The sequence below is a fragment of the Hypomesus nipponensis genome, chromosome 17 (genome assembly GCF_054491055.1).
Source record: "Hypomesus nipponensis isolate SF chromosome 17, ASM5449105v1, whole genome shotgun sequence".
Classification (NCBI taxonomy): Eukaryota; Metazoa; Chordata; class Actinopteri; order Osmeriformes; family Osmeridae; genus Hypomesus; species Hypomesus nipponensis.
In genome coordinates, this window is record NC_140377.1 from 13,681,391 (window position 1) to 13,709,026 (window position 27,636).

At 40.6% G+C, this 27,636-nt stretch overlaps 1 protein-coding gene across 2 annotated transcripts in view; it reads right to left on the reverse strand.

The window, feature by feature from the left end:
* The window catches only part of crlf3 (cytokine receptor-like factor 3), a 50,054-nt gene that overhangs the window by 19,583 nt on the left and 2,835 nt on the right, over positions 1-27,636 (reverse strand). For both annotated transcript variants that reach the window (XM_084676701.1, XM_084676700.1), the window contains exons 2-4: positions 8,886-9,010; positions 5,931-6,138; positions 5,355-5,442 (exon numbers count right to left, since the gene is read on the reverse strand). In XM_084676701.1, coding sequence (XP_084532827.1) covers positions 5,355-5,442; positions 5,931-6,138; positions 8,886-9,002 — 413 coding nt within the window. In that variant the 5' untranslated portion in view covers positions 9,003-9,010. The remainder of the gene's footprint in view (positions 1-5,354; positions 5,443-5,930; positions 6,139-8,885; positions 9,011-27,636) is intronic.

Below are 27,636 nucleotides of genomic sequence, written 5' to 3' on the forward strand. Positions count from 1 at the left end.
CTTGTTCTGGGAGTACAACGGTACTTAGGAATGGTTTGCTGAACCCAATACTAGTTTCCTCAAGGATCACAATGACTCTTGCTGAGAGACTTGTTGCTGTTGTTGGTTAGTGGTAACTGATTTAAACTGTTGTATTCGCTGCAAAATATTCTATTTTAGTTAATCTTATTTTTGTAATTGTATTTTTACTGTTGCTTGCTTTTCTACAGGTACACTTGCACTTACCGATTCAGGTTGTTTAATTGTAACTTGCTTAACTACATGCTCTTATGGATCTTCCTTTTGGCACTTATTGTTTTAGGTGTTCACAATGTGTGCTTCTTGTTTTAACTACCTGCAATGTTTTGCTGCTATCTTGTTGTTATTATCAGTTACTTATGCACTTTGTAAAGGTCTCTCTTGGAAGTTGCTTTGGATAAAAGCATCTAAATGAAAACATTTAAATGTAAATCTTTTCTAATCAATTCATTTCATAGTTGTAGCCTATATGTAGCGAGCATAAAATTACAGCCATTCGTCATGACAAAATAAATAAATTCGATCTCACGAGCAAATACACATCCATTATTGAAGTCCATTTATTTTGTCGTGGCAAATGTCTGTAATGTAGTCCTCGCTACATATACAACTATGAAATGTATTGATTTCAAAAGATACAGCGAGGAAACACTCAGCCATACACAAAATTGCATAGGAAACAAAAAAACATGTGTTTCTAAGGATTACCGTGGGCTATTTTGATCGTATTGTCTGGGTTAGCAGCGACGTTCTTAGCCTACGAATTTTTAATATGTGGTACCAGAAGGAACTGTGATGTTGTGGAAAATACGGCTATTGCCTCGAAACAACCCCAAATACGTGGTTAGTAGCCTCCATTTGGGTAGTGTCTATGGGAACCAGTTTTTTTAGAAGATGCCAAAACACGATGTTACTTAGGCAAACGTGGTAAATAAATACGTAACAATTTAGCAATTTTTTCATGAGCCAGAATAGCTTGCAGAGTAAGCAATTGGCCTTCGTGTAAACGTTTTTTTGCTCTAGTGCGATCAATTCCCACTTCATGCAAGCCTGCAAATGTTTTATTTTGTCTCCATTTATTTTGTTGTGAGTGGATGTAATGTAGTGCGCAATTAGCCTATACTTTCATACCTTTATATTCCCCTGCAGCAAATATGAGATCCGACTTGAAAATCGCCAGTAACATGTTTGTGAATTTGTGACAAATCTGGTGATGGAGGAAGACTGATACGTGAACGCACTGCTGGGGAACCAGTTACAGTGCGTTTACACTGCAGCGACACGATGCGAGCGACAACATGTTTTTCATTCATTTTCAATGGAGCCAGGCGTATCGCTTGTGTGGTGCATTGTGGGTAGCGACTCGACGGAGTTGAGATTTTCTTAACTTTATGCAAATTAGCGATTTTCGCTAGCGATGGCCAATCGCAGTGTTTTCTTGTTTTTTGTAACATAGCAACCATGGTAAACATTTCTAGCTTTCAGTTTTTAAGATGGAGGAGAAACTAATTGCCTGTGTGGCTGCATATCCAGTCCTTTACGCTACATCTCTGTATTTGTACAAATACATTAATAAAAAGATTGAGGCCTGGCGCAGGTTTGCCAACGTTGTCAGTGCTCCTGGTGGATTTTTTTGTACTTTCAAATTCAGTCTCTCGTCACATTACGCAACTTTGTTCTGGTAGCTAGTTACAGTAGTAGCCCATCTGGCCGTATCAACAGATTAGCAGAGACTTTGAGTAATATTATAAAACGTTTTTACACGTCAACGTGTATGTCTATTAAAGGTCACATGACATGAAAACTTCATTTTAGGAGGTTATTTAACATTAATACGAGTTCCCCTAGCCTGCCTTTGGTCCCCCAGTGGCTAGAATTTTTGATAGGTGTAAACCAAGCCCTGGGGGTTCTTCTCCGCCTTTGACAAAATGAAGGCTCAATTGCTCTGTTTGAAAATCTCCTCCTAGTGACGTAGATAGGAGCAAGGTTACCTCCCCTCTCTCTGCTTTGCCCGCCCAGATCATCTGACCCGCCCATGAGAAACTGAGCTACCACCGTGCAAGGGCGAGTGCGATATCGGTTTTTCCTGGAGAGACATCATGGCGAGCAAACAAACGAAGCATAACAGTTGCTCAGTGCTTGTATGTACAAATGCAAGCACAAATCTTTTTGTAGTTCCTTCATCCGAGCCTCTGCACAACAGTATCTCAACGAGTATATTGTATTTTCGCTGGAAATGCACCGACACAACTTCCCAAAGTTTTGTATGTCTGCGCCAAACATTTAAAACATTCAGCCACTACTATTTCCTCAACTTGAGCCAACACAAAGCTGGCCTTGCTGAAATTAAATTCTGGATCATTACTAAATCTCCTTGGTCAAGCTACAAACCTTGGACAAGTAAGTTAACTAACGCTATATCATGTTGTTGCTTTACTGTATATGGTTACCTAGCTTGCTACCCTTAGAATGTGGCTGTAACATTAGCTCTGCAGCTAACAGCTGAGTTACTGTTGCTAATGTAAAGATAAATGGCATCAAGTGTGTGTGTGAATACAAACGCTGTAACGCAAGTGTTGTACACTTCTTTGTTATTTGGATAACCGTTATGCTGTTGGTGTTATGGACGTTCGCGATATCCGCCTTTCCCCTCATTGAAATTATTATGAGTGTGCACCTCTGCAAACCAGGGTGATTAAATGAGAATGGGCAAATTCGAAGCATCTTACAGCAACGGGGCTACGAGCCAGCTGAGTTACTGTCGCTAATGTAAAGGTAGATGGTATCAAGTGTGTGTGTGAATACAAACGCTGTAACGCGAGTGTTGTACACTTCTTTGTTATTTGGATAACCGTTCTGCTGTTGGTGTTATGGCTCGCGATATCCGCCTTTCTCCTCATTGAAATGACTGAGTGTGCACCTCTGCAAACCAGGGTGATCAGATGAGAATAGCTAAATTCGAGGCATCTTACAGCAATGGGGGCTACGAGCCATTGCAATACATCCATTGTAAACATTAGCGCATGTTGCCGCCCCTCTCCTCCTCATTAGCATTTAAAGCTACAGACACAGAAACTGCGCGTTTTGACGAAAGCTCATTGAGGGACAGCTCGTAGTGGCTGTAACTATGCACCAAGGCTGAATTTCGGGAAAGATACTTCAGATACAGTATTAGGGAACCACTAAGGCCTATATAAAAGCATCCAAAAACAGCATTTCATGTGACCTTTCAACAGTTTTGTATTTTGTATAGAAGTTGTATTTTGATCGATGTTGCGAGTACGTAAGCCAAAGTCTGCACACTTGGCCATGACAACTACAAGAGTGACTTTAGAGAACTACAATTCTACACTAATCTGTTTGATAAGCCCCTGAGCGTGGTGAACTGTGGGAAGGGGAGCGATGGCAAGCAATTTGTGTCGCTGCAGTGTAAGTGCACTGTTAGCGTGGTAGTTGGGCAACAACCTCGGCCCGGCAGAAACAAAAACAACGCGAGCCAATAGCTCCGTTTGCATTGTCATCATGCACGAAATGTAGAGGGACGTAGCTTCACCTTGCTCTCCGTTCGCAGTCTTTCTCAAAATGTTGATGTTGTTGGTAGTGGTAAAGAGGTCAAGCGGAAAGGGCTGTATCCCCACTAGTTGTAATGAAAACAGCGCCACGTATTGTACTGAGATATGACATGCTTTCGGCCAATGATTCGGTTTATTCACTGCCATATATATTAGAATAATAGCAGTTGCCCCAAAAAATAGCATTGTCCGAATAAAGCTAGATTCAAATTGATACCATCATGGAAACGTAATTCACTACGCAATTGATCATTAGGGGGGGATGAGATTGCATCTTTAAAACAGCCTGGAAGATGAAATCACGGGTTACCAGCTCAAAAGAACAAAAAAAGAGATCCTGTGCTCAACGCAGTAGCCTATCCAAGATTAGCCGATTTATTCTATTTCGTCCATAGATGTAAAGAGAACAAAACAAAATTCTAAATTATCTGTCATGCTAGTTGCAGTGGATAGGCCGCCTACTCCCAATGTTACAGTATTACAATTGCTTACATAAAACCAAAATACACGTTCTCAACCGGTTTGATTATTTCAGACATATTACCCATTGTATCTTGTCATTCCGAAAGTTATTTAATTGAATAGGCTAAGCATCAACAGCCTGACATCAAGTAAGCCCTATAGCGTAAAATTTCCAAACAATTATGCGTTGCTCTCATTTTTGCAATACTTGGACTGTGTTCTGACAATAAATGAATAACATTAAGACTACATGTTTTGCCGGTATAACTGGATCTAATTAGACCATTGAATGTTTATGATGTCCCTGTGTATACTTTTGACTTGGGACCAGTGGCGGTTCTAGACAAATTTTACTGGGGGGGCCAAGGGGGCGCCAGTTTTTAATCAGAGCGGCACATCAAAAAGCGGAAACAAATGATATTTAAACATTAAATACTTTTGCTTTACATTAAAATCATACAAACGGCTCTTGCTCTCCCTCTTCCAGCTCCTCAGCTCTCTCAATACCATGATATGTTCATTCTTCATGTTTTGGCTGCTTGCAATGTTTGGGACTACCTCGTTGTCATGATCAGTGACCTATGCTCTTTTGTAAAGCTCTCTCTTTGAAGTCGCTTTGGATAAAAGCGTCTGCTAAATGCATAAATGTAAATGTCTGTTTCTTTAACTTTTTTTATTTACTGGGGCAAAAAAGGCTGCAATGTCCCTTCCTTGTTTCATGATGACTACTAGATGAAGAAAAAAAGTCAGTCAGCTCAGGGGGGCCACTGGGGGGGCCAGGGACATTTTTACAGCGGCCCTGGCCCCTGTAGGCCCCCGTGTAGAACCGCCCCTACTGGGGACAACGCGATCTTGTCAACCGACTATAAAATGTTGATACTTCGGGCTACTATAGAACAATTGCAGTCCTAACCCGCAATGTGTTTGACATTCTTTATTCAATAAATTACATTTTGCTGTATGATTGAGGGGCTAGACAACAAATGCTCTAATGAAATAATCACTGACTGACAAAGCGGAAATAAATGACAGATTGACAAAGGCACCTTCATTTTAAGACCGTGCCTTTGCTCCGTGCCACAAGCGCCATCTAGCGATCATTACATGTCAGTAACAACGCCCATGTCTGTAGACTCATGGGTCAATTTCAAGTTAATCAAGTTACGTTTAAAAAAAAAGTTGCCTATCATGCATTTAAATTAAGTCACTAAATGTAAGCCATTTATCCTAGAAACAAACTAGATTTAAAATCCCCCCCCCCCCAGTCTTTCTCTCTCCACCCCCCATACCCCTCTCCGTTACCTGTCTAGTTGGATCTGTAGAGCCTTCTTGGTGAAGCTTCCAAGCTTGTCTTCCTTCTCAGCCAGCCCACAGCGGATAGCTACCTCGCCTGGAGATTAGACTTAAATAAATTACTTGGCATAAGAAATTGTTATCACCCTTATGTTTGATAAGAGTTGATAAGAGTGTGATAAGATAAAACAAAAGTCATAAAGTCAGGGTCAAGACAACAATCAGGTCATGACAACAATAAAACACAGTACACATGCTGTGTGTATTTGTGTAAGTGTCAGTGACAATCATGGTGTCATTCACCGGGAAAAGGATTATCAACAGAACAACCAATCAGAATTCTAAAATGCATTGTGGGGTTGGATGTCTACAGGAGATCTTATCCCCCCCCTTAATACCTTATTTAATCACTTGATTTAATTAGGTTAGATTAATCCACTATAAACCTTCTGTTCACAGTCAGGTGAATGGTTAATGATCGAGAGCAAACGCTAGAAATGCTTAACATTACATCCACTTTTTCAGTCTAAGCGGCATGTTTGTTGAACTAACACCCCAGTGTGCTTGTGCCACATTCAAACCCACCCTCGCGGAGCAGCTCGTCAGCAGCGCCAACCCCCTGCTCAATCAGCTTCTGGCAGTCGTCCAGCGGCTGCACACTGTCATGCTCAATGGCGTCCACCTCAGCCAGGAGGGAGGCCAGCCGCTCGGCCAGCAGGCGCGCCGCTGCCATTTGCAGCTCGGAGAAGTGCCGTTTTAGGGCCTCGCGGGCTTGGCTGGAGCTACCCCGCACCTGGGGGGAAGGAGGGGGGATGTTTCCATTTAAACTTGTAGTTTCTGCTTGTTGGTGCATAAACACATTGGGCCTCATTCTCGAATGCAGTTGGGAAGAATTTAAGAAATAATTTCTTCTGATTGGATTTAGGAAAATATTTGGCATTCATGAAAGTTTTTTCATCTGGGATTTTTCTGGACTTCAGAAGACTTTCCGAACTCGAAATACCAGTCGTAAATCGGCCAGAGTTGTCTCAAATGCGATTCCTTAAAAAAACACAAGGATCAAAGGAATCGCATTTAAGAAAACTCTGTGTTTGAAGTGCTAATGAAGTTATGAGAACTCGTTGGTGATTGTGTTCAACTATACAGACTATGGCAAGCCGTTTTATCATTTAACCAATGAATTCTTGATATGCAGAATTGCAGTTTGGATATCAATTCGAATTTTGGATATCAAGAATTCGAATTCTTGATATCAACAATTCATTGGTTAAATGATAAAACATCTTGCCATAACAGGCATCCTCGGATTTAAATAATTATAATAATTAACCTTGCTTAGTGTGCACACTGTTAGATCCAGTGGAGAACAATTCCACTGCTCATCTTACTGGTATGATATTGCACCGATGCACATGTGCACCGGTTGCTTTTCGCTTGGACATAACTTCCATAGCGTTCCTGTGTCGATTCTGACTGCACACGTCACTGCTGTTGCGTGCCCTTATATGAGGCTGTCGGGGCGTGTATGTATGGAAATTCAGGAGCACGAGGACGTGCTTTCAATAAAAAAAAACTCTTCCCGGGGAGCACAGCTCAGAAAACTTCTGCTGCGTAGGAACACATTTTCAAGCGTTCATGAATTTGCCGGATGTGTTTTTCGTACGTTGTTTTTCCGAAGCCCGTAAGAAACATTTCAGAAGAAACAGAATGAGGCCCATTGTGACTGTAGGGATATCATATACCTCTATATGTGGTGGTAATTTTTCCTGTTGAAACAAATTATTAGCATAAATTGAGCAGGGATATCTTTTTTTTCGGGTTGTTTAAGTACATGAACAATATTTTTGAATTATCAATATTTCTTAATCCTTCTTAAAAAAAGTTTAAGAAACAATGGACAGTCCTCGTCTTGTCTGCGTTATTGTAGTTTAGTCTGGATTTTGGTGTTGACATCCATGTACAGCCTAAACTTGCTAAATAAAAATCTTACCAATCACTTATTGCAAAAAGCCATTTTATATTTTGCTTGAGAAATAAGTGTGTGTGTGTGTGTAAAGGCCGATTTATACTTCACCTCCGTTACGGACAGACGCACAGAGTCGGACGGATTGGTTGAATTTATACTACTCCGACGGCTCTGCGTGCTGAAAGCAATTCACCGCCAGAACAGTAGATAGCGCTGCACTGCAATGCTAGCTAGGTTATCGAAAAGTCGGCGCAAATTTACAAATTAGTCGTTTCATCAATAAAATAAGCCAATTTTCAGCAACTATACTGCCCATTTCTCGTCACATTTTAATTCAGATGCTGATTTACATGTACTGTTTTGCTGAAATATGAATTGTAAAAACTTACAACAATGGCGGTCAAAGGATTCTGTTCTCTTGTTGGTCACGGCAACCCCGCCCCTGACTCAAGCAGTTCTTAATATGGACCAATCACAGCCAAGGGGTATCCGTAAAATGACGGACGGATAGTCAGGAAGATCAGGAGGTGCACGCAGAGCTCGCCGAGGGGTTCGGAGAGGGCACGGAGAGGGAGTTCCCTGTGTGCGTGTCCGTAAAAACGCAGAAGTATAAATTGGCCTTGACTGGCACCCATAGAGACAGGAAGTACAGTGGTTTGCTGCCGTCTTCAGGTCTCAGTTCCTCATAATCGACTAACCGAACTCGCCTCTATACCACAGACACACATACAAGCAGAATCGCTTTATAAAATAGAATTACTTGTTTTTGTCATATATCACAGAACCCCTGACAGAAATTGAGAGACAGTCTCTATTAATAAAGTGTGAGAGGAGTGCGAAAGAGAAAGGGTGGGGGAGAGTGAGAAGCTGACAGACGGAGAACAGGAAACGGAAGGAGGAACAGCAACTGATGAACAAGATCAGGAGGAAACAAGATCAGGAGGGAAAAACATTCAGGCACTTTGAAGACAAAAGACACCGTGTGTGTGTGTCCAGTCTAGTCCAGATAAGAATCAACAATATTTTGAGCTGACAAAGAATCGCTTTGCAAAAGATTAAAACAGTCTGACACAATGCATTATGAGATTGTAAAAAGTGAGGATGACTTTTGTTTACTTTTGTGTGTGATCTAGCTGACTAGTTTCCACGGTTCATCTCCGATTACGGTCCTCTAGTGGCTCACACCCGAGGGAGTAAGGAATTTCGGGAAAAAGGCCAAACAGTAGACATAAACAGCTGGGAAAGAAGAGAGCCAAAGAGGAGAGGATTCGGCTACATGCAATTGTTTACACTTAGTTTTACACCAGGTTTGTTTGAATGTTCGAATATTGGAAACAGACTATTCTTTCCTTTTATCCTCTCTCTCTCCGTCTCTGGTTTGGAATCACATAAGTGGATATAACAGCATTGTTTACTGTCTGCTGGGGGGGGGGGGGGGGGGTGAGGGTGAGGGCAGAGATGGACAGCCAGGGAGCCAGAGAGGAAAGGACACTACCGAAGTTGTCTCCAATGCATGTGTCTGTGCGGTCTACATTAATATGCAGATCTGTATAGCAGCAGATGGGCCTCACTACCTGTTTGCGTGCCTGGCTGAGCCCATGCAGGCGTTGCTGGAGCTCACTTCTGTAGTTCTGGGCCGCCTCGATGCTTTCCTTGGCCTCCTGCAGCAACACCTCAGCTTCGATAGACATCCTCCTGCCTGACACACACACACACACAGCCTGCTTTATGTTTCGTTTTCTGTTGACGAATCCCATACTGCCCTCTTTGTGATTCTCCATCCTGCTCTCACAGTCAAATTGAGCAAATATGTACACAAAACATATTCCATGTTCCACACAGTAAAAATCACTATTAAATCCTGATAGGAATTATTTCGATTTTTTAAATGCATATTGTCAGAAAAGTTGAAGATGTAAGTCTTTATCCTGTATAAGAATGATACTGTGTTTGGCTTTGTGTGCAAGGAGAGGCTACCCTTGAATTAACTCTAGGCTTATGTAAACATACTGGGCCCTTATCTTGACCTGGGAGAAGGGTGAGCATTTGTTACAGACTAAGGCTGAGAGGATGTTTGGGGGGTTGAGCTTTTACGACACCAGGGGCCTGTACTACAAATCAAGATTTGGCGTTAGCGAGGTAACTTCAGGTTCAACCCAGGGTTTTCTGTACTACGACGGTGGATTACTTGTTACCGGGGTAGATCGCCATGGTAACATATGCTGAACGGCTAACATGGTCGGGAGCAGGATAAGTTGGAGATCAGAGATCAACCAGTATGAAAACCCCGCCCATTAACTAATTCTGGACGATAATGTCGTCACCGTTCATAGTAGATTCTGTGCAGCTTGGTGCGCTGATAGTGAGAGGTGCGTTCAGAAGAGCCAGAACATTTAGAGACCGACAAAACCCTTTTGCATTCCCTCATGAGTATCTTTCTGAAAGATATAGATTCTTAGCAGAGGGAATTACGTATATTGCCAGTTTCTTGAGCCGTATGTTGCCAATGCGACGCATTGAAGCTGTGCAGTCCCACAGACTGAATGCATAGCGTTTCGTTATTTTGCTATGGGTAGCTAGTTTTATAGTGTGGGTGATGCGGAGAACCTGAGCAAGAACACGGTCTGCCGCACAATTTTGAACGGATTTTATTTAATGGCTGTTGCCACCATATTCTGATTAATGGAGTGATGAAAAATAGATATCCAAAGTGCCCTTTGTAAAAACTTTGGACTCCTAATATGTTGACAAAATGAAAGGAGGTTTTTCACTCAATGTTCTGATTTCTGTTCTGGAAATGTATGCAAAGAATATCATATTTTACAACGTCATCATTTGCTCATTTAAACATAGGCCTACATTTACAGGAAACTAGTAATGAAAACATTATTTGACCTACTATTAGTTATCAACTTGGGAGGTTTCATCTTGATATGTTATCCCTATTCACTGTGTCTCCCCTTAACCCTTTTGTCCTTGGGTTGCTTTGACCCATTTTCTAATCATTTCCATATCAGAAATTGGGGTTTCTTTCAACCAAAACCTTTCAAACCAAAAAGAACAATGGGTATCTGTACAAAGCTCTTCAGAAGTGATACATACATGATAATTTCACTACTTTCATAGATTTTTGATGTTTCATTCACTTTTATAGCATTTTTCAAAAATAATAAATAGGACATTGAAAGAGAGAAGTGGTGAAAACCCCCACAAAAGATTCAAAAGGCACACAAAAAAGCCACAAAAAGGTATAAAAATATCAAAACGTAGACAAAAGTTTAACAAATACATCCTCATGTGTTCTCCCTCCCCTAGGAACAGGAACAATATGTCAGTGTAACTAAGTTTAGTGTCGTTCATTCAGTCATGTACGATCTCTTATCATATTCCAGTTTTTCTGTCTCCAGACTTGTTTTTTTAAATTAAAAACCTCTTATAATCGAGCTCCATGGTTCTTTTATACAGGGCCCTCACACTGTCTGCTCCAACCTGAAACAAATGAAGAACATTGTCCCTTTGCAAGGCACACTTGGAGAAAGTTGAAGGTGTCCATTTGACTACTGTGGTTTTTTGCTTATACCTTGTGTCTTTGTCTTGAAGTGGAGGCCCTAGGCTCAGGGGGAGGAAGAAGTTCCTCTTCCTGCTGAGTTCAACACCATAGAAATGTAATCAATTGAGTCATATTTGAAATGAGCACTTTAAGGACTTGTGTCTTATGTTGAGACCACCACAATTAGTAAGTCATTACAGACACTTCAATCACAGTCACACGTTCACACACTCTCACCATCTGTGTTGCAAGTGGTAAATAGAACTCAAAGGTGTACCCCCAAAATGAGCAGGCAGACACAGTTTCCTGATCATCTAGGACCTCCACTTGAGAAAGTAAATGGTATATTGGATCAATATTCAGCAACCACATATGGCATACATACTGGCGTATGACTATTAGTTTCACTGTTACCTCTGTATGGCACAGTGGGACGACAGTGGGTGGTGGCAGCAACACCACTGTATTTCCTGTCACTGCAGAGAACAGTAATACATTTCACTCCTACAATATTCATAAATAATTGTTGAATGAACATGGTCACATAGATTACTTGAAACATACATATGCCTGGGCTTCCAACCTGCTGCCACCAGTTGCCTAATTTTTCTTCCTGTTGGCTGCAGGCAATTTCATTGTTCTATAGGCCTTTTGTAGCTATACAATATCCTACAAAAGGGACTCATTCAGGCAATTTAGCCTTGTACTTGTTGGCCTTAAAATATGTGCAAGTATTGCCTACTGCTACTTACCGTTCTGAATTATGGTTTTATATTTATTTAGCATTTGCTCCCACGATCTTTTGCCACTGCAGGGTTGCAACTAAAATAATACAGAAACAAAAGTTTAACGTTGTGGAATGCACCCGTGTAATTATGGTCACATCTTCAATAAGTCATGTAGCTTACGCATTTACAGCGTATGCTATTTTTTGCCAGCTTGGCAGCAGCGACTTTGTTGAATTTTGCCTGTATTATGTCTTTATTCCTGATATGCTTGTATTACAATATTTCACGCAGGAGGAGTAGACAAGGTTTGTAAGATTGTCTGCTCCTCCTCCGTGAAATATGCGGCTCTTGTTTCGTCCATGTTTGCGATTGGACATACGGTTCAAACACCGCCCCTTTATGTGCACGCGCACGTCTCTAGATTGGAAAGATCTGGGTTGAGTTAGAGAGTTGATAACCGCCGTCGTAGTACCGCTTATCGTGACTGCAATTGTTAGGCTTCGCGTAGCCGGGTAACTGAAAGTAATCCAGAGCATGTTGATCTTGATTCGTAGTACAGGCCCCAGAACCAGAGATTCAATTACGGTTGATGACGCAAACACGCACGCACACTATGCAAGGAGGCCAATGAAAGAAGAGCCATGGGACATTTGCATGCCTTTGTTTTAACCAATGACTGTCAAGAGCGGTTCTGTTTAACTCGGTAGCTATCACAACATGCTAACGGACAAACTTTGTATTGCGATCAGATTTTGTCTCCTTGCCGGCAAGCATTAAACTATTTTACTTTCTTTGAATCTGACGATTCAATAAATAATTTATCTTAACACATATCTCAAGGAGTGTGCACACACACATTCCAGGGGCATAAGTATATGTTTTTAAATGGCAGTGGGACAGCTTAGTTCTTTATTTTTTATAACCGAGGATTACCATTAAATATAATATTCTTAAATATAGCTGCAAGCAACAATGGCGGATTCCTCCTTCAAAATGGAAAAATAATAGTTACACTGGGATAGGGCTGTCAACAAATATTCTAAATTCGAATATATATTCAAATAGTGGTTAGAAAAAAAAACGAATTTTGAATGTGAAAATTTATATTCGAATGTAAAAAAGAAAGAAAACACAACCGCAGCGACATTGCGTCTGTCTGCTTTGCGGATGGGCGAGCGCCTGAGCGTCATTGCTGACAGTTGACTTGCGTGGAAGATGGCAGTAAGTGCAGAACCCAGCTTGACCACAGCAGAGAAAGTGATTGTAACCCCAAAAAATCTAAAGAGTGTTGTCTGGAAATATTTCAGATTTTCCTTAGTTGATGGTTAACTTGTTGAGCCTACAGCTAAAGTAGTGTGTAAGTTATGTAAGCTAGAGTTAGCTTACCATTCAACAACTAACAACTTGAGGCTAAATCTCCACAAATGTTTACCACAGCACAGCTCGCTTGGAGCGTTCAATGTCGGTTCTATACTTTAAAACCTTAATGTAATTAATATTTGTTTCAATCACTGAATGAAGTCTGCCATATTTGGGACAAGAATCGCAACCTTATATTGCTCGCACAAAACTCTTGATCAGAACTCGCATTGTTTATTGTTGTCGTTCATTTTACACCGCTATGCGCAGAGAGCGCGACGGTGCAGGAGAGAGAGAAAGAAAGACTGCGTGTGTGCGATCGAGAGGCCAAGGTCTGCGGTCTTGGCCATTAGTTCATTTAGGCTACTTATTTTTGTGTAGGTAATTTGTCAAATATGTTTAAACTTAAGTAAATTAGGCCTACCTACAGTATACAAGTAGTTATGTTTCGTTGTATTAACTTGTCCTGTTATTGACGTACCCAATGCGCAACCAGAAATTCGAATATGTGTTTTTTTGAAGGGAATATTCCAACGTCATTTTTGAGGAATTTTAACAGCCCTACACTGGGATGAACCAGAAGACTTGAAACTGTCATTTCTGTCATAATAATAATACAAATGTTTATACCCCTGACTGGATTAGAACCCATAACTTGTCAACACCCTACAAGTAGCTACTGTGGTGAACCTGGGGCCTGTACTACGAATCAAGATCAACATGCTCTGGATTACTTTCAGTTACCCGGTTACGCGAAGCCTAACAATCACAGTCACGATAAGCGGTACTACGACGGCGGTTATCAATTCTCTAACTCAACCCAGATCTTTCCAATCTAGAGACGTGAGCTTTGACATAAAGGTGGATGAGGAGCAGACAATCTTACAAACTTTGTCTGCTCCTCTTGCGTGAAATATTGTAATACAATCATATCAGGAATACAGACATAGGCCTATAATATAGGCAAAATTCAACAAAGTCGCTGCAGCCAATCTGGCAGAAAATAGCAGCTGTAAATGCGTAAGCTACATGACTTATTGAAGATGTGATCATAATTACACGTGTGCATTCCACAACATTAAACTTTTGTTGCTGTATTATTTTAGTTGCAACCCTGCAGTGGCAACCCTGCAGTGGCAAAAGATTGTGGGAGCAAATAAAAAATAAAACCATAATTCAAAACGGTAAGCCAATACTTGTACATATTTTAAGGCCAACAAGTGCAAGGCTGAATTGCCTGAACTCGTCCCTTTTTTAGGATATCTATCAGGGTCACCCCATGATGGAAGGCGTGGAAGGGGGCATTTCTTCAGACCCTGGTGGCAGCAGGTTGGAAGCCCAGGCATATGTATGTTTCAAGTAGCCTAATCTATGTGACCATGTTCATTCAACAATTATTTATGAATATTGTAGGAGTGAATTGTATTACTGTTGTCTGCAGTGACTGTCGTCCCACTGTGCCATACAGAGGTAACAGTGAAACTAATAGTCATACGCCAGTATGTATGCCATATGTGGTTGCTGAATATTGATCCAATATACCATTTACTTTCTCATCCAGGTCCTAGATGATCAGGAAACTGTGTCTGCCTGCTCATTTTGGGGGTACACTTTTGAGTTGTATTTTCCACTTGCAACACAGATGGTGAGAGTGTGTGAACGTGTGGCTGTGATTGAAGTGTCTGTGATGACTTACTAATGGTGGTGGTCTCAACATAAGACACAAGTCCTTAAAGTCCTCATTTCAAATATGACTCAATTGATTAAATTGCTATGGTTTTAAACTCAGCAGGAATAGGAACGTCTTCCTCCCCCTGAGCCTAGGGCCTCCACCTCAAAGCCAAGACAAAGACACAAGGTATATGCAATGAACCTTGTAATAGTCAAATGGACACCTTCAACTTTGACCAAGTGTGCCTTGGAAAGGGACAATGTTCTTTTGTATTAGGTTGGAGCAGACAATGTGAGGGGCCCTGTATTAAAAAAAAAACCCTGGAGCTCGATTATTAGAGGCTTTTAATTAAAAAAACAAGGCTGGAGACAGAAAAACTGGAATATGAGAAGAGATAGTAATTGACAGAATGAATGACACTAAAATTAGTTACACTGACCTATTTTTCTGTATTCCTAGGGAAGGGAGAACACATGAGGATGTATTTGTTAAACTTTGTTTCACGTTTTGGTCTTTTTAATACCTTTTTGTGGCTTTCTTGTTGTGCCGTTTGAATCTTTTCTGGGGGTTTTCACCACTTATCTCTTTCAATGTCCTAAAAATGCTATAAAAGTGAATGAAACATCAAAATTCAATGAAAGTAGTGAAATTATCATTTATGTATCACTTGTGAAGAGCTTTGTACAGATTTTGTACCCATTGTTCTTCTTGGTTTGAAAGGTTTTGATTGGGGGAAAAAAACACATTTCTGATATGGAAATGATTAGAAAATGGCTCAAAGCAACCCAAGGACAACAGAATGGGTTAAGTTGTAAAATATGATATCATTTGCATACATTTCCAGAAGGGAAATCAGAACATTGAGTGAAAAACCTTGTTTAATTTTGTCAACATATTCCAAAGTCCAAAGTTTTTACAAAGGGCACTTTGTAAATCTCTTTTTCATCACGACATTAATCAGAATATGGTGGCAACAACCATTAAAGAAAATCTGTTGCAAATAGCGGAGCAGACCTTGTTCTTGCTCTTGCTCAGGTTCTCTGCATCACCCACACTATCAAAATAGCCTACCCATAGCGAAATAACAAAACGATATGCATACAGTCTGTGGGACTGTGAGTGCACAGCTTCAATGTGTAGCATTGGCCAAATATGGCTCAAGAAGCTGGCAATATACATAATTCCCTCTGCTAAGAACCTATGTCTTTCAGAAAGATACTGATGAGGGAATGCGAAAGGGTTTTGTCAGTCTCTAAATGTTCTGTTTCTTCTGAGCGCACCTCTGACTATCCGCGTACCAAGCTCCACAGGATCTTCTATGAACGGTGACGACATTATCGTCAAGAATGAGTTAGTGGGCGGGGTTTTTATACCGGTTGATCTCTGATCTCCAACTTAACCTGTTCCCGACCAGGTTAGCCGTTCAGCATGTGTTACCATGGCGATCTACCCCGGTAACAAGTGATCCACCGTCGTAGTACAGAAAACCCTGGGTTGAACCTGAAGTTACCTCGCTAACGCCAAATCTTGATTCGTAGTACAGGCCCCTGGGGGGTATTCTCAAACTCAGAGATTAACCCTGAACTCTGAGTTGAGTTACTCTAACACGGGAAACTCCGAAGATTCGGTTCCAGAAAAGCTGATATGAATTTGTTAACTCAACTCGAGTACGGCAACTCTGAGTTTAGCACGTGCATGAATACTACCAAAAGCCAACATCTATGGAGCTCCGATACTAGGATTCACCATGGCAACCGATGACAAACTTTTTGCATGTGGAACATAAATTAGTTGTACAAACTGCACTTCGTGAAAAAAGTGCCAAAAACTGACCAAGAGATGGTGTAGGCCTACTTAGGGTAGAAGAATAAAGGCTAATCTTGTAAGGCTATCAACCTGCCCCCACCTTTCATTTCAAAATGATTTTCACATTCTGACAACAGGGCATGCTGTATACAGTGAGATGTTCATTTAATGGCAGGTGAATTTCGCCTGGTGAACATAAATTAGTTGTACAAACTGCACCTCGTGAAGAAAGTGCCAAAAACTGACCAAGAGATGGTGTAGGCCTACTTAGGGTAAAAGAATAAAGGCTAATCTCGAAAAAGATTTACCGGAACACCACTTACGAGAGAATGCATGGTCACAGGTGATGTTAATTGTAGGAACAATAACCTATATGAATATTTATAGTAGAATTTTCTGAATTTCTATTTTGACCAAGAAATGGTGTACTTGGGGCAGAAGAATAAAGGCTGATCTTGTAAGGCTATCAACCTGCCCCCACCTTTCATTTGGTAAAACATGGAGTTACTGGATGGAGTCTCAACTTGATGGCTCTCACATCTCATTGGGTAACTTACTGTAGCATTGCTTGTCATGTTGATAAGTAAGGGTCAAGATTCTGGGGTGATTGTAGTTGTTCTTAAGGAATTGTGAAGCATTGTTCTGTGGATTATTGATCTCCTGAGACGTTCTCCTCAGCTCTAGCTTGTCCTACTCCTTCTTCCTCACCTCTTGCTTTCTATCTCTGGTTTACAATAATCATGGTAGAATATGCATAAGAGTTAACCTTCATTGATATAATTCATTTGCAATATGATAAAAATGATTTAACCTTAATTTGACCATTCTTGCTCTGATTTAACCCAAAAATCTAAATAGTCAAATAACTGTAATTCCATTGGTATTGGAATTATTTGGTTAATGTTAATACACTGTTCAGTTTCCCATCTTCCTTCAAACCATAGGGGAATTAGTTCTGGTTGTTTGGCCAATATTGACCCCCTACAATGTTGAAATATATATGCTGAAATGCCAGATTCAGGATGGTACATCATGTAAATTGTAGGAATCATCGGAATCATGTAAATTGTAGGAACAATAGCCAATAGAAATAGGCTAGGCTACTCATTGTGATTTCTATTTGTAGGCAATGATAAGACCAAATACAATTTCAATTATTTGTATTTATTTCAGTGCCCAAAAGCTTTTGGTCAATTCTGAGTGCATGTCCACGGCATGTAGCGACGAAGGCCCAAGGGCTGAGAATGTTGCTAAAATAAATTACAGATTGTGACGCGAAACGGTAACGTTAACTTAGGTATTCATCAGGGATATAAAGCACATCAAATCACAATCTTAAAATTGTCTCCCAGCATATAACTAAGCAAATTAAATTTTGTTTGAGATCGCTCGGCTGAACCAGGAAATGATATGCCGTGTCTGCCAAAGCTATGGGGCTCAAAGTGGGAGGGGATCGGTAGAAAAGCTGAGTTTGGCATGGAAAACCTGCCAGCGAGCAGGTTAGTTTTACGGAGTAAATTACCATGGAAACGTACCAAAAAGGTTCCGTTACCTCTCTTTCTGGAACGTGGAACCCGGAGTATGCCTCTTTTCAGGGTTAAACAACTCAAAGTTTTCACTAAACCCGCTACCTGGACTACCCCCCTGGCTTGTTTTGCAGTGGTTTACACAGTCTCGCTAAACAGATGATCGAGTGTTGTGATAGGCTCAAATAAACACTCATTGCTATGTTTTACAACCGGAGGATTGACTGGGAGACTAGAAACCATTCAGTCCAAAAAAAAAGCTTTTGACTGGTTTTGAACCTACAACACTTTGTTTACCAGTACAACATATCATCCAATTGAGCCATTCCCAGATCTGGACTTTGCCATGTTCAGTAACTGGATAATAAAATAAGACATTTCTCCTATGGCAAGGTCCAAGCTCAAACAGCTGTAATTCAGTCATATTTTCACATATCAAGGTGACTTGGGTACTTCAAGGGGATGTCACCTTAAAGCCTATTAGGTTTGAAAAACCCTCATTCAAAATGACATTTGATTTAGTGACACAAACATATTGAGGCAATGTGGAAATTCACATAAATACACCCCTCAGCCATTTTGTATTAGATTTGATTGTCTTAAGTAACGTTTTTAAATACATCAATTATACATATCTGTCCAAATGTCAAGTCAATTGGACCTTTTGTGGTGGACCTTTTTTTGAAGGTTTCCCCAAATTATCACTGTACAGGAACATCCATCATGGAGGACCTTATGGATCCTAGAGGCTTTGTTGTTCCTCATGAAAAATGTACACCAAGTTTCAGAAGAATTGGAGCAATGGGGTGGAAATGCCATCACTTTGAAAAGTCGACATTTGGGCGTGGCCTGTGGTGCCCCGTATGGTCTGATGTGGGCCAGTCTTTGTATGGGCGTTAGTTGTGGCATATAGTATCAATGTGCCAAATTTCAAAACTTTTTACTAAGGCTGTCAAGCGATAAGAATATTTAATCGCATTATTTCATATGATTAATCGCAAATGTATTTCATTTAATCTGTTCAAATTGTACCCCAAAAATGATTTTTTTTGTGAAATACCATTAAAAGGGTGTACTTCAAAACTTTAAATAACTGGAGGATAACAAGAGGAAATATAACTGCAAGCAGTAATGGCAGATTCCTCCAAACATTGCGAACCAGAGGGTATAGAGTACACGCGGCAAGTTTGGTGTGAATCCATCAAAGATTTGCTGAAATACGACCCAACTTCCTGTTTGCTGGCTTAATGGCACATTTTGATTGCCTGTAGGGGGCAAACGGTTTCGAAAAAGAAAAAAAAAAACATGTGAAGCTTGGTCTGAAGATTTTATCTGCCAAATTTGGTGAAGATTGGACAACATTTGTAGGAGGAGTAGAGAAAAAACGTTTTTCAATGAATTCAAAATGGCAGCAGCATCAATTCGGCTATTATCACAAATTATTATGAGTCACACACTCGATGTCCCAAGATATCATGAGACAAAGGAATCACTTAATAAAGGCAAACAAATCAATAGTTATTGGCCAAAACACATTTTTGCTTCCTGCGGCCACGCCCAGTGATCACATGACACCAAATTGTGTGGACATCCTCAGAATAGAGTTCCGAGTCATCATACCAAGTTTGGTGTTGACATCTCAAAGATTTGCCGAGATTTGATCCAATTTCCTGTTTGGTTGCTTTGTTACCGATTTTGATTGGCTGTAGCGGACAAACGGTTTTGAAAATCCAATATAAAAGTAATGCCTGAGTGAGGGTTGCTCTGAAGATGATGTATGCCAATTCTGGGGAAGATTGAAATGAAATTGTAGGAGGAGTAGGCTTTCAAAGGTTTTTGATAAAACCGGAAATAGCGGAAAATCTATATAACCGGAAATCGACGCCATGGTGTGCGTTGAACTCGGCTTGATCCAGGGAATCCAATGGCACCTCATTTTTGAAAATCGGTCATACGGTTCAAAAGTTACATGTGTAAACACAAGTCCAACTTTGACCCGTTGGTGGCGCTAGAGTGGTCTAATGGGAGACATGAAACTTGGTGTAACTGTAGAAGTGACTGTCCTTAATGAGTGTGCCAAATTTCACAAAAAGTTACCATATGGTTCTAGGGGCTGCCATTGACTTCCATGGTACAAGAATAAAAAAAAATATAACTGCAAGCAGTAATGGCGGATTCCTCCAAACACTGCAAACCATTGAACAATGTTTATTCTTGACAAATTGTAACTGTATAGAAGAATGTATGCTGCAGAATTACCAATGGCATACCAAATCTGAAATGCAATACCATCAAGATCCACAAGGGCCTTTATTTCAAGCCAGTAAGTGAAGGAAGGGGGCTTGGTGAGCTTATCCATTCCAGAAAGCCTTGTATCTTTATGCATTAAGGCGTGGCCTGTAGCGCCACCTATGGGTAATGGTGGGCCATTTGTGGTGTGGTAGTTACTCTTGGCCTATACTATTAATGTTTCAGGATTTTAAAAACTTTTTACCACTGCATATAAAATCGAAAATGCAATACCAACAGGATCCACATGGGCTTTGGGTAAAGTGTGGTAGTTACTCTTGGCCTGTACTGTCAATGTGTCAGGATTTGGAGACCTTTTTACTATTGCATACAAAGTAGGAAATGCAATGACACCAAGGTCCTCAAGGGCCTATGCTGATATTCAAGGAATGAGTTGGGGCTTGGTCAGCCCACACAGTCCTGATATGTTGCGTGTATGTCTTGCCAAGCCCGCGCGTGTCAAGGGAAGAATGAGTGTGTGAGAATTTGGAGCATGCGCGGGGAGGAGCAGGGGACACATTTCATTGTAAATTTCCCTAGAAATTAGCCAAGCATGCATGTTTCAAAGATTCACCAAAAATCGACCTTTCATCTTAGAGTCAACTTTTTCTCAGATTTGTGTACTAAACATTCTCAAGAGTCTTCATATGAACTTGTTTGACTGGCTTACATGTAAAGCATTGCGAACCATTGAAAAATGTATATTCTTGACAAAGTGTTGTTGTTACTGTTGGCCTTTACTATCAATGTTTCAGGATTTGGAGAACTTTTTACCATGGCAAACAAAATCTGAAATGCAATACCATCAAGATCCACAAGGCCTTTGCAAAAGACCAAGGAATGAGTGGGGGCTTGGTAAGCCCACACTCTCCTGAAATGTTGCGTGTGCGTCTTGCCAAGCCCGCGCGTGTGTCAAGGGAAGACCTATGGGTAATAGTGGGCCATTTGTGGTGTGGTAGTTACTCTTGGTCTATACTATCAATGTTTCAGGATTTTTATAACTTTTTACCATTGTATACAAAATCGGAAAAGCAATACCAACAAGATCCACATGGGCTTTTTGTTAAACTGTTTCTTTGCCTATACTATCTATGTTTCAGGATTTTGAGACCTTTTTACCATTGCATACAAAATCGGAAATGCAATACCATCAAGATCCACATGGGCCTTTTTTCAAGCCAATACGTGAAGGGAGGGGGCTTGGTGAACCTATCCATTCCAGAAAGCCTTGTATCTTTGTGCTTTTGGGCGTGGCCTATAGCGCCACCTATGGGTAATGGTGGGCCATTTGAGGTGTGGTATTTACTCTTGGTCTATACTATCAATGTTTCAGGATTTGAGACCTTTTTACCATTGCATACAAAATCGGAAATGCAATACCATCAAGAGCCACATGGGCCTTTGCTAAAGACCAAGGAATGAGTGGGGGCTTGGTCAGCCCACACTCTCCTGAAATGTTGCGTGTGCGTCTTGGCCGCGCGTGTGTCAAGGGAAGGCTGAGTGTGTGTGAGATTTTGGAGCACGCGCGGGGAGGAGCAGGGGAGACATTCATTGGAAATTTGCCTAGAAATTAGCCAAGCAAGCATGTTTCAAATATTCACCAAAAATCGACCTTTCATCTTACAGTCAACTTTTTCACAGATTTGTGTTATGAACATTCTCAAGAGTCTTCATATGAACTTGTGATTGAATCAGAGTATCAGTTTTTGACTGGCTGATGTGCAAAGCATTATTTTAGCGTTAGCGATAAGTTCAATTTGATTTATATCAATCATTTTTAGAGATATGAATTTGCCTTTGCACATGGTAATATGTTGTAGTGTCTTCCTCCGATCTACCAAGTTTAGTGTTGATATCTCAAAGATTTGCTGAGACATGACTTCACATCCTGTTTGGCGGCTTTTCTGATGAATTTGATTGGCTGTACCGGACAGACGGTTATGAGGATCAAAATTCCTTTGATAGCTTTTGTGAGGCTTGGTTTGAAGATCATCTCTGGTGATTTTGAAGAATATATGACAAAAATTGTAGGAGGAGTAGGCTTTCAAAGGTTTTTGATAAAACCGGAAATGGCGGGAAATCTATATAACCGGAAATTAACGCCATGGTGTGCGTTGAACTCGGCTTGATCCAGGGAATCCAATGGTACCTCATTTTTGAAAATGAGTCATACGGTTCAAAAGTTGCGTGTGTAAACACAAGTCCAACTTTGACCCATTGGTGGCGCTAGAGTGGTCTAATGGGAGACATGAAACTTGGTGTAGGTATAGAAGAAACTGTCCTTAATGAGTGTGCCAAATTTCACCAAAAGTTGTCGATGGGGTCTAGGGGCTGCCATTGACTCCCATGGTACAAGAATTACAAATAATAAAACCATCAATAACAATAGGTTTCCTCCTTACGGAGGAATCCTAAATATAACTGCAAGCAGTAATGGCGGATTCCTCCAAACACTGCGAACCATTGAAAAATGTTTATTTTTGACAAATTGTAACTGTATAGAAAAATGTATGCTGCAGAATTACCAATGGCATACCAAATCTGAAATGCAATACCATCAAGATCCACAAGGGCCTTTATTTCAAGCCAGTAAGTGAAGGAAGGGGGCTTGGTGAGCTTATCCATTCCAGAAAGCCTTGTATCTTTATGCATTAAGGCGTGGCCTGTAGCGCCACCTATGGGTAATGGTGGACCATTTGTGGTGTGGTAGTTACTCTTGGCCTATACTATTAATGTTTCAGGATTTTAAAAACTTTTTACCATTGCATATAAAATCGGAAATGCAATACCAACAGGATCCACATGGGCTTTGGGTAAAGTGTGGTAGTTACTCTTGGCCTGTACTGTCAATGTGTCAGGATTTGGAGACCTTTTTACTATTGCATACAAAGTAGGAAATGCAATGACACCAAGGTCCTCAAGGGCCTATGCTGATATTCAAGGAATGAGTGGGGGCTTGGTCAGCCCACACAGTCCTGTTATGTTGCGTGTGTGTCTTGCCAAGCCCGCGCGTGTCAAGGGAAGAATGAGTGTCTGAGAATTTGGAGCATGCGCGGGGAGGAGCAGGGGACACATTTCATTGTAAATTTCCCTAGAAATTAGCCAAGCATGCATGTTTCAAAGATTCACCAAAAATCGACCTTTCATCTTAGAGTCAACTTTTTCTCAGATTTGTGTACTAAACATTCTCAAGAGTCTTCATATGAACTTGTTTGACTGGCTTACGTGTAAAGCATTGCGAACCATTGAAAAATGTATATTCTTGACAAATTGTAACTGTATAGAAAAATCAATGCTGCAGAATTTCCAATGGGATACCAAATCTGAAATGCAATAACATCAACATCCACAAGAGCCTTTATTTCAAGCCAAGAAGTGAAGCGCTTTAATCTTCACAAGAAGTGAAGTGCTTTGTGCTTTAGGGCGTGGCCTGTAGCGACACCTATTGGTAATGGTGGGCCATTTGTGGTGTGGTAGTTACTCTTGGCCTATACTATCAATGTTTCAGGATGTTTTTAACTTTTTACCATTGCATACAAAATCGGAAATGCAATACCAACAAGATCCACATGGGCTTTTGTTAAAGTGTTGTTGTTACTCTTGGCCTTTACTATCAATGTTTCAGGATTTGGATAACTTTTTACCATGGCAAACAAAATCTGAAATGCAATACCATCAAGATCCACATGGCCTTTGCAAAAGACCAAGGAACACTCTCCTGAAATGTTGCGTGTGCGTCTTGCCAAGCCCGCGCGTGTGTCAAGGGAAGACCTATGGGTAATAGTGGGCCATTTGTGGTGTGGTAGTTACTCTTGGTCTATACTATCAATGTTTCAGGATTTTTATAACTTTTTACCATTGTATACAAAATCGGAAAAGCAATACCAACAAGATCCACATGGGCTTTTTGTTAAAGTGTTTCTTTGCCTATACTATCTATGTTTCAGGATTTTGAGACCTTTTTACCATTGCATACAAAATCGGAAATGCAATACCATCAAGAGCCACATGGGCCTTTTTTTCAAGCCAATAAGTGAAGGGAGGGGGCTTGGTGAGCCTATCCATTCCAGAAAGCCTTGTATATTTGTGCTTTTTGGCGTGGCCTGTAGCGCCACCTATGGGTAATGGTGGGCCATTTGTGGTGTGGTAGTTACTCTTGGTCTATACTATCAATGTTTCAGGATTTTTATAACTTTTTACCATTGCATACAAAATCGGAAATGCAATACCAACAAGATCCACATGGGCTTTTGTTAAAGTGTTTCTCGGCCTACACTATCAATGTTTCAGGATTTGAGACCTTTTTACCATTGCATACAAAATCGGAAATGCAATACCATCAAGAGCCACATGGGCCTTTGCTAAAGACCAAGGAATGAGTGGGGGCTTGGTCAGCCCACACTCTCCTGAAATGTTGCGTGTGCGTCTTGGCCGCGCGTGTGTCAAGGGAAGGCTGAGTGTGTGTGAGATTTTGGAGCACGCGCGGGGAGGAGCAAGGGAGACATTCATTGGAAATTTGCCTAGAAATTAGCCAAGCAAGCATGTTTCAAATATTCACCAAAAATCGACCTTTCATCTTACAGTCAACTTTTTCACAGATTTGTGTTATGAACATTCTCAAGAGTTTTCATATGAACTTGTGATTGAATCAGAGTATCAGTTTTTGAATGGCTGATGTGTAAAGCATAATTTTAGCGTTAGCGATAAGTTCAATTTGCTTTATATCAATCATTTTTTGAGATATGAATTTGCCTTTGCACATGGTAACATGTTGTAGTGTCTTCCTCCGATCTACCAAGTTTAGTGTTGATATCTCAAAGATTTGCTGAGACATGACTTCACATCCTGTTTTGCGGCTTTTCTGATGAATTTGATTGGCTGTACCGGACAGACGGTTATGAGGATCAAAATTCCTTTGATAACTTTTGTGAGGCTTGGTCTGAAGATCATCTCTGGTGATTTTGAAGAAGATATGACAAAAATTGTAGGAGGAGTAGGCTTTCAAAGGTTTTTGATAAAACCGGAAATGGCGGGAAATCTATATAACCGGAAATTAACGCCATGGTGTGCGTTGAACTCGGCTTGATCCAGGGAATCCAATGGTACCTCATTTTTGAAAATGAGTCATACGGTTCAAAAGTTGCGTGTGTAAACACAAGTCCAACTTTGACCCATTGGTGGCGCTAGAGTGGTCTAATGGGAGACATGAAACTTGGTGTAGGTATAGAAGAAACTGTCCTTAATGAGTGTGCCAAATTTCACAAAAAGTTGTCGATGGGGTCTAGGGGCTGCCATTGACTCCCATGGTACAAGAATTACAAATAATAAAACCACCAATAACAATAGGTTTCCTCCTTACGGAGGAATCCTAATAATACTACCAATTACAATAGGTGCCTCGCAGCTTCGCTGCTTGGCCCCTAATTAAAAAAAGAATACAACTAACAATAACAATAGGTTTCCTCCTTACGGAGGAATCCTAATAAAACTAACAATAACAATAGGTTTCCTCCTTACGGAGGAATCCTAAATAGTGAGTGTTTTATTAACTTATAACTGCTTTATAATAAAAATCCATAAAATTTGACTTAAAATACATTTAAGACATGTAGTCTCATACTACAATATCCTGCTCCATAATATTCAAATCTTACTCAACAGAACAGAGTAACAACAGAGCAACAGAGTAAAGCCCTTACAAAAGCCAATCAATAAACCTTTCAATAGAACATACTTCAGATACTTAACAACCACAGATTGGCTTAAATTTTGAACACTACAGGTTCTATTTTGTTTACCCAAGCCAGCTGCTCAGACACACAAGTCTGTTCACATTTCCAGATGACAGATGATTCTTTTGCACAATATGCCCAGAGAGAGAAAACAACCTCTCACATGGTACTGATGTGGCAGGTGTTGCCCAGTACTTGCAAGCAAGGCAGACTAACTTGTTGTGTGCCCCAGCATGTTTGGACCACCTCCCTGACGTTTTTGGAGTAGAATTGAGTGAAATACAGTGAGCAAACCAAGTCTGACTCTGAGGCTAACGTCAAAACAATGCACTCCCCCCTGAAATTGCAAGTTTTCCACAAATCACAAAAATAATAGGACCATCTGGCTAAAAGCACAATTCCCACATCTCGAGGCTGCCCTGCCCTTTTTGGGGGTAGAATTGACCGAACTGTAAATAAAATGGTGAACATGACGCGACCAAAACATGGCTGCCGCCTAAGCCTATGCGGTCTTCCTGGCGTCCAAACTCACTCCAATTACAAAGACTTTCACGACCCAAACCTTTTTGGTGAATAATTCGCCGAGATGCAAAATGATTCACTAATTATAAACACAGAGAGAAAAATATAGCTACTTTTCGAGTTCGGTTCGAGTTCGGTTTTCCATTACTTCAAACTCACGATCTAAAAAGGTCTAAAAGTGCTCAAACCTTCACCATAATTCAAGAGTAGTGTATTTTCACGAACCCCATCATTGATTCTAGCTTAAAATGTGTAAAAATAGGAGAAATGACTTACATGTCATCTTGAAGCCAAAATGGTTGAAAAACCATCAGTCAAAATTATATTTGATTTATTGACACAAAGATATTGAAGCAATGTGTACATTTACATAAATACACCTCTTTCAGCCATTTTGTATTAGATTCATTTCCCCCAAGTAACGTTTTGAAAGACATCAATTGTACATATCTGTCCAAATTTCAAGTCAATTGGACCTTTGTTTTAAGAGCAGACCAATTTTGAAGTTTTTTACAAAATCTCACTGTGCAGGAAAATCCATCATGGCCGACCTTATGGGTCCTTGAGGCTTTTTTATTCCCCATGAGAAATAAGGCATGTATACCAATTTTCAGGCATTTTGGAGTCGATGGGGAAATCACGTAGACTTTGGGCGTGGCTTATAGCGCCACCTATGGGCATATGTGGACCATTAAGGGTCAGGGCGTAGTGAGTGACCTGTTGTATCATTGGGCCAAATTTGAAAAAATTGGGTGAAGGACTGAGCTATTGAGTCATTTCACAGAGAAATATAATAATAAGAATACTAACAAAAACAATAGGTTTCCTCCTACTGGAGGAACTCTAATAATACCAACAATTATAATACGGTTCTTCCTGATGGAGGAATCCTAATAAAAAGAGGGGGGACAGATTTGCCGTAAAAAAAAGTGAAACCTATGCCCCGACACATTCACAAACACACCCATGTGGTCAGAGGATGTTTGCAACTATGTGGCCTCAGATCGTCTCTGTCTCTCTCTCTGACATGTGTGTGTCCCAGTCCCAGAGAACCATTAATGAGGTGTGTATGTGTTTCAGTCCATAAAAACAAGAACCACTGTCATTCATCATGCCAGAACATTGATTCCCTCATTGCACA